Here is an 8,463-nt window from a genome sequence, read left to right as displayed (position 1 = left end):
TAAACACAAAGAAAACATTAAATTATGTTGAGTTGATGTTATAGAATAACCTATCCTATTTCCATTTCTTTATGAAATTATATTTTAGTATCTTACAATTTTGAACAGGCAGTGTTGGGAATAATAAATGGCTTTTTTTTTCCCGTTAAACGCAGGTGCTTTTACTTTGAGTAATAAATAGGAAACCTAGTTAAAGCCGGCAGTGCCTTTGAAAGAAAGCCTTAAATCATTCTATGTTTAGCTGCGTTTCTAATATAGTTTTTTCATTTGACATTTTTAGGTCAACATCATCCCAATTATTGCAAAGTCAGATGCCATCTCTAAGAGCGAACTGGCCAAGTTCAAAATCAAAATCACTAGTGAGCTGGTCAGCAACGGAGTCCAGATCTACCAGTTTCCCACTGATGATGAATCTGTGGCCGAAATCAACTCCACCATGAATGTAAGGCCACATTTCTATCAGCTGTGTGTAATGTTTGCATTTATTACCAATACACTGCTTCAATTGTAGCAGTGAAAAGGTTCACACAGATTTTTAAATTTATTATTTTATTTTATCAATATAAAAACGGGTCATTTGAGCCAGAACTGTTAGCCTTGCTCATGTGGTCTGGGGGCCTCTTGATGTAGAAAGGTTTTTTTTGTTGTTGTTGTTTTTCAAAGCTTCAGTCATTTCACACTACAGGAAGTCAGCTGTGTGGAAACAAGCTTTGTGTCCACAGTCAGTTGTTTATTAACTTTAAACTGTAGAAGTGCTTCAAACTCTCTTTCGCTGACTGTTAGCTCGTTTCTTGTTGCTCAGATTCGACAAGTTCTCATAATAATAATAATAATATATATATATATATATATATATATATATATATATATATATATATAATATATATATATTTCTTTTTTAATGTCTATCATGCTACATGTATAATTGCAGAAATTGGTAAAAGTCTGCAGATTCAGTTGCAGGTGTGACAGTAGGCTTACAGCACCCTCACCTCTGCTTCACAGAGCCATTTGCCTTTTGCTGTGGTGGGGAGCACTGAGGAAGTGAAGATTGGGAATAAGATGGTGAAGGCCCGGCAGTACCCCTGGGGAACCGTGCAGGGTAAGCCTGCGCTACATCCTGCACAGGAAATAAAAGCATGTGCTTCCTTGGCAGGGCTGCTTTCTTCACGCTTTTCTTCAGCTCTTTGTAACTGATAACTTGTTATATAACCTCATCCAGCTCCAGCATCCTCTCAGTCTCTACCATTAAACTGTGTACCAGAGCAACAGTAGCTCTGCGCTTAAAAATGTATCTCACTAATGGTGTTTCTATTGATCCGGTTATCGATTTTTCTCAACAAGTCGATAATGGAAGGTGTTTAATATCTTCCAAATGGACTACAGTATCAGTATTTTTTACTTCACAAGGATTACTGGAGATATGTAAAATGCAGAAGTTACAGTTTGACACTTTCAACCCTGTATGTTCATAAAACAGTAGATTAACAGTATAAAGTCTACACACCATTGTTAAAACTGCGGGCATTTCCCCCTTTTTGTTTGTTTGTCCCAGCAGAAAGAATGTAAGAAAATCAACATAATGTTTTCTTAGTCAAAAAGTGAGACAAACTAAAATATGTTGATAAAAGAATAATAGGAAAGAAGTAAAAAAATAAATAAATAAATCTACAAAAAATTCTTGTAAATGTTTGGACAGCCTCTTGTAATTTAATAGTGTCACTCGACGCCCTGGTGGGATGTGAATAAAATCCCCCAAAACACTCCAGTGTGGCATCATTCAGATTTTATTTTTTATTTTAAAAACGCAACATCATCATCCACTTTTTTGTAAGAGCACAAGTCTGTGTTCTTGACACATCGTCATCCATCCATCATCTTTAGCCGCTTCTTTCTTTTTGGGTTACGGGGGTCACTGGTGTCCATATCCAGCAGTCACAGTGCGAGAGGTGGGGGACACCCATGACAGGTCTCCAGTCCAGCACAGGACACAGAGACAAACAATCATTCACTCACACCTAGGGACAATTACCAATCAGCGTAACATGCATGTTTTTGGTTTGTGGGAGGAAACTGGAGTACCTGGAGAAAACCCACACATGCACAGAGAGAACATGCAAACTCCACCCAGAAAGGCCCCCAGCTGGGATTCAATCCAGCAACCTTTTCACTGAGAAGCAACATCTCTACAAACTGCACCACCATGCCACCCCCTGACACATCTTAACTTAGAAAAATTGTCTTTCTTGCATTTTTTTTTTTTTAAATCGGAGCACAAAGTTTATTAATGCTTTTGTCAGACAATGAAGAGGCTTTCAGAGTACAGGGCTGAACCAGCACTACTAAACAGGAAGTCTCGCTGATCTTTAAATATAATTGGGAACCTCTTTGTCCATTCTTTTTCTATATACGTTTTTTCCTTAAAGGAATGTCTTGCTCTGCATGGTGTTTTGTTCAGGATCCAATCAAATAGAGAACCCTCATGTCTGCTGCTCTGCTTTGTGCTAAATGTGATTGAAGACATTTTATTTTACTCTTTAAATTTGCACAAACATTCAAAGTCTTGGCATTGGAATTGCAATACAATGAGTTTATTATATACAGTACGATGCTGACTGATGTTATCAGTAAAACAATCGTCTCATTTTCATCAGTATTTTATTTTATTTTTCTGCAGTGGAAAATGAGAATCACTGTGACTTTGTCAAACTCCGGGAAATGCTGATTAGAGTGAATATGGAGGACCTGCGAGAACAGACTCATACACGCCACTATGAGCTCTACCGTCGCTGCAAGCTGGAAGAAATGGGCTTTAAAGATACAGACCCTGACAGCAAACCCTTCAGGTAGAACACTCAAAATGGTTTTGTGTGCCCATGATCTGTTTTTCTCTTTTGTTTTGCTGTATCCCAGTATTGTTTTTAATTTCTCTGTTTTCCTTTTCTCAATCCAGTCTGCAAGAGACATATGAGGCAAAGCGGAATGAGTTCATGGGCGAACTGCAGAAGAAGGAAGAAGAAATGAGGCAAATGTTCGTCCAGCGGGTCAAAGAGAAGGAGGCGGAGCTCAAAGAAGCAGAGAAGGATGTAAATATCATGCACTTTGTTAAATGCCTGTTTCCGCTTCTTTCTCAATCAACACTAAACTTCTGTTTCTTTGCGGCGTAGCTGCACGAGAAGTTTGACCGTTTGAAGAAGCTCCACCAGGACGAGAAAAAGAAACTGGAAGAGAAGAAGAAGTCCATAGATGATGAAGTCAACACGTTCAAACAGAAAAAGACTGCGGCAGAGCTTTTGCTGAGCCAAGCCCAACAGGCTGGGGGCTCCACCACGCTGAAGAGGGACAAAGAGAGGAAAAAGTAAGTATCACACTCTCAGAGTCTGACTCTTCACCTACAGACAACTAATGTAGGAAATTAGGTTTCTGTGTTCTCTGTTAGACTTGCACCACTTTTTATTTTTGATTGAGGGCTGAAAACGTCATCGTTTCAGCCCTGAGTTATAAAAGAGGTTTTAGCAAACACTAAACTCAACATAAAATAGTTTTGGTCTAAAATTAAAAACTGTGTTAAAACATACTAAAAGCAGACTGGTGGAGTGAGCTGTAGTTGGGACGTAGCCAATTGTTAGCAGAGTGAATTCTTGTCGAAAATGCTCATGCTGTCATCAAATATTGCTGTTCGCTCAGCACCACGTTGGAAACTTGAACACAACTTTACTGCACGTTTTTCATAAACCTAAAAATGTTACTACTTCAGCTTTATCAGAAATCTGCTGCTTCCTTTAGCAGTTATTTATCAGCCTTTAGGATATATTGTCTCACATGTTCACTTCTTTTATTTATATATCAAGTAGTTTTCATCAATAATTTAATCACGAGGTAAATGAAAACATTTTTAGTAACTCGTTTTAAAGCAACATGAGCAGCCAGATGTGTTTTTAACCACGTCAACATCACTGGTCATAAACTCCTGTGGTATAAACCAGATGTGCCTGTTTAAAACAGAAAGCAGACACGTGCACCGAGAGGATTTTTCATTAGCTTTATCATTTTCTTGTACTTTTATTTCCTTCACAACCACTTTTCCCTCTTTGTAAACGTTGCCTTTAATATTTTTTTTTCCCAAATGATGCAGCTGTGTGCAAGTTGAGTCAACAGATGTGAAGCGTTTCTCTTGCCGTGCTAACCAATGCTAACTGTGTTTGTTTGTTTTTAACCTTCAGGAGAATGTTGGGTTTTATTACTCCCTAGGAGACACGGCTAATAGTTTCTGCTTGTTATGTGGATTAAATGTCTTCTGAGCGCATGTGTCACCTTTGTTGCATCCGTAATGTTTTCCAGTTAACTCCTCCCACACTTGCTGCATGCTGCATGAGGCACCTTTTTCTGGTAAGACTCCCTTCTTGAGTTACAGCACAAATAATAAGAAAAATGAACAACATAAGCAAACTTTAATGTCAAAACTCTATGTTTCAGCTAAATATTTTTAGATGATGACCACTTGTAAATATTTGCGTTCATGCGCAAGACATTTAATTTGTCAGCCTGCAAAATAATTATTCAAATAGTTGGCAGTCTTGTGGCAGCATCTTTTCCCACCATATCTGTGGACTGGCAGTATTTATTGTTGCCCTGCCAGCTTCTAAACCAAGCAGTTTATTAGATCCCTACACACCCATTTGATGCACTGTTCTATCTGCCTCCCTAAAACACACAACAGCTTCTTTTTGTGGCTCCCACCCGTCCCAACAGTCGCACAAAGAACCATTCAAGGCCGAGCTGAGATCAGCAGGTCACACCAGAGCAGCAAACAGCCTCTGGGCGCATCTTTGTTTTTCAGAGATGCCATGTTTTGTTGACATATGATGACCCACCCTTTTGCTCTTGGGTGGATACAAAATAACAAATTGTGTTTGAGTCTTGGCCACTGGGAGGAGTAGAAGTGAATTAAACTATCAGTCTGGCAGTCTGTAAACACATAAAATAAGACCAAAAGAAGTAGCCAGCTGTACTTGCACCCTCACTATAAAACTACTTTTAAGCATGTTTTCTTCTAGATGCTGTCTAAGGTGCTAATGCTGATGTACAGCTGTGTGTTGTAACGTATCAGAACCCACTAACAGCCCTTCTCTTTTATTTCCAGCTGAGGATTCCTGTAGAAAAAAGTCCTTCCTTGTGGCAATCCTGCTGTGAATGAGCTCCCACCCTCATCATCTTTTACAGTCCCCCCCCCCTCCCTCCCTCACCTTCACATGCACTCAAATCCCATAATTCTACCCTACACATATCTGCCCCCCCACCCCTTGCTTTATGGAAGATGCTGGGCATTGCTATAAATCTGACGTCACAGGTTGTTTTCTGAGTGATGCTTGTTGGTTTTTGTGTCGTTCGAGCGATCGTTCAGGTTGATTCCTTTTTTTTTAATGCAAATTTACAAAATACATTCCATATTTATGTGATCAGCATTTCTTTGCATGATGTGAGCTTTTATAAAAAAACACATGACTACAGTTGTAATGGGCAGAAATGTGCTGAGGCTAAAGAGAAACGTGCATCTAATAATGAGACCTGAAAGTGGGGATGAGTACTTCAAATCTGCTAAAAATGTATTTTGTGCTTTGATTCTCAGTTTCCATTATTTATCCCTCCAGACTTGCGGCTTGTTATGCTGCCATAGACTTAGACTACTGGAGGACAAACTGACCTCATTTCCTTAAATGAATTGTTACAATTGAATAGTTTTCATTTGATGCTATTTCTATGTCAACATGTGATTCTCGGCCTGCCATTGTGTATCTGTTCCTCCTTCCTGTTCCTCTCAAACCCAGCCGGTCGAAGCAGATGGCCGCTTGTCCTGAGCCTGGTTCTGCTAAAGGTTTCTTCCTCGAGGGAGTTTTTCCTTTCCACTGTCGCCTTTGTGTTTGCTCAAGATGAGAGTCTGCGATGAAGTTAGACTCAAAGCAGTCTGCTCCTCAGATAATGTTAACTTACTTTTTATATATATGAATGTTTCTGTTCAGTGCCCTGAGGCGACTTCTGTTGTGACTTGGCGCTATATAAATAAACTGAATTGAATAAATTTTAATCTTTGTCCCAAAATGGAAGTAGGTATGTAAAATGTCTCTTTGCTGATGTAGTTTCACTTTAGCCTGATGCATGAGTAGATATGAGCCTAATCTTTTTGCCACTTCTCCCATACCTCATTCATTGTCATGTTTGATGTGCATACTTATATTAGCTTTTATACTTGCACTTTGTTTTATACCCAAATGTGATGTTTTTGTTACGTATATATCAGTGTCAGTGCAATTGTAACGTTCTTTTTGTATTTTTTTTTTTTTACAAGGGCACATTAAAAGTCAAATAGTCCTGATGTCCATTGTCCTGACAGTGGCAGTCATTTTTTGTATCGGTGTTAAGAAGAACATTTTCTGAAGAAAAAATAAAGGCCTTTTTTTTCACCAAATGATAAAATTGTGGCAGTAATCATTGTGCATGACTAAAAGTGTTGGAAACATGTGGAAATGGTTGGATTTTGTGACGAATTTCACACGATTCCTGATGAATTGCAGTGTTTGTCTTGTAAAATTTGCCCTGGATTGAAATCTTGAGTCCACAGTTGTGGTCAAATTAAGGCAGCAGAAGAGACGTGACCTCCTTCCAATCTTCAGCTCACTGGTCTTGTGTGGTTTCACTTTCCTCCGCAGTAATCCGTGGCTCTGCACTGAGTAGGTCTTCGGCCCCCCAGCTCTGATAAGGGATCGGCCTCTGCGGGGTCTGTGCGCCTCAAATGTGACCCGAGGCTTTGTGGACCCCGTCCTTCAGGGTTTTTGTTCATTACCTGTTCTTTAATAATATGAGGTGTTCTGTGTGCTTCACTGCTGCTTTTAACCTCATCACAAGCAATCAAATTTTCCACCTGTTGCTTTTGCCTGCTGGATGTTGGCTGTGACTAACGTTTTCCACTTCAATCAGCAGAAACATGTTAATTCATTCTCAGTTATATAAACTTAATCAGTCTTTTTGCCACAAATTTAACTTGATTATTAAAATATATCAAGTAGGCATGGTGTATTTTCATCTATATTTTGTGACCTTACACTTTAGTTTTGTCTATGTATGATGATCAAACCTTAAACTTTTCACTTCCTTTGATTCACCTAAATCTTTGAGTGTCCACTTTTCTAACTCCTGCTTTTGTTTCTCTTTGTCTCTTTAGCTTCTTTTAATCTGTCTTGACCACCTGAAGAGGGATTGCAGCGTCAGCAAGAACTAAGAACCCTTTACCTCTTCTGTTTTTCTCGTATCAACCTTTTATCCTCCTCATTGCATCTCCGTTTGTTAAGTATGGCCTTATGTGGACTTGCATGGTATTTCCGACCACCCAATGAAGCTCCTAAACCTGGGCAGGTGGGGAACCAGGTACAAAATCTGCTATTATGTCTTAATGTACAGAGAGTTTTCAGGAGGGGTTCATGTAATTTCAGGAGTCACGGGTAAAATGCTTATTATTTTTATCTTTTCATGAACTTGACCTGCACTATATATTTATGCACTCATAATTTAAAATAATTAGATGCATTATTTAAAAAAAACAAATGAGGGGAAAATTGTTTGCTTTTGCAGACGAACTAAACAAATTGACTGAATACTTGATGGATATTTTTTCTTTATCCAAGTCTAATTTTAATATAAAATCTGTTTTTTAAGAACATTTTGTGCACTTCTAAGTAAAACCATAGAAAAGCCAAAGCATTTGGTTCCCATGTTTACATGCCACAATACCATGAAGGTCACATGTCGGGGGGGCTTTTATTACACGTGCTTTAATATTCACCAGCCTGTTTTATGCTTTGCATGCTTTTTTTTAATTTAATTTAAATACTGCTGTGATCTATTACCTTCTGGTTTTTACTCCTTGAACAACTCAGCGTTGCTTTCATTGCTATTTTCTTATAAAATGGTGCATTTATTTATTGTAAAACTTGCTCTGTCTTATGATTTAAGCTCCAACTTTGCCAAATGTTAGTATGAGATACTGTTGAACAGAAGCCCAGATAAGAGTATTAAAATACTCTTGCATTTATATAATTTATAAGGATATATTTTGTGTATTGAAGTGGAGAGTTGTTTATTCCCTATGATGTTTGGATGTGATTCTGAGTGTAAAGTGATGGTGTCGAGATTTGCCGTACATTTTTCTAGCATCAGTCATCACCTCTTGTAGTCAAAACCTTTTTCAACACTACAAATAATTCAGTATTCTTTAGTTTCATCGATGTACATTTTGAATAAAAAATAACTCCAATTTATTAAGCTTTTGTGACTTTTTGCTGTATTTGTTGTTTTTTTCCTTTTTCCACCAGCATCTTTCACCTGTGATCAAATCTTTTTGTCTTGGAAATTACTTTTTGTGTATCGATTCAAATGTAGTTTATGGAAGCTGAAACTTGTTAAATTACA

At 38.2% G+C, this 8,463-nt stretch overlaps 1 protein-coding gene across 1 annotated transcript in view; it reads left to right on the top strand.

Moving 5' to 3' along the window:
• sept6 (septin 6) overlaps positions 1-7,886 on the top strand; it is a 16,948-nt gene extending 9,062 nt beyond the window's left edge. Inside the window, exons 5-10 of the mRNA XM_037675213.1 lie at positions 281-442; positions 1,006-1,102; positions 2,678-2,846; positions 2,954-3,086; positions 3,168-3,358; positions 7,220-7,886. Of these exons, the coding sequence (XP_037531141.1) occupies positions 281-442; positions 1,006-1,102; positions 2,678-2,846; positions 2,954-3,086; positions 3,168-3,358; positions 7,220-7,229 (762 nt within the window). The 3' untranslated portion in view covers positions 7,230-7,886. The remainder of the gene's footprint in view (positions 1-280; positions 443-1,005; positions 1,103-2,677; positions 2,847-2,953; positions 3,087-3,167; positions 3,359-7,219) is intronic.
• The last annotated feature ends 577 nt before the right edge of the window (positions 7,887-8,463 follow it).

Source organism: Nematolebias whitei, chromosome 4 (assembly GCF_014905685.2).
Source record: "Nematolebias whitei isolate Nwh7 chromosome 4, NemWhi1, whole genome shotgun sequence".
Lineage (NCBI taxonomy): Eukaryota > Metazoa > Chordata > Actinopteri > Cyprinodontiformes > Rivulidae > Nematolebias > Nematolebias whitei.
Note: the sequence above shows the minus strand (reverse complement) of the source record. Positions and strands in the feature narration are given on the sequence as shown.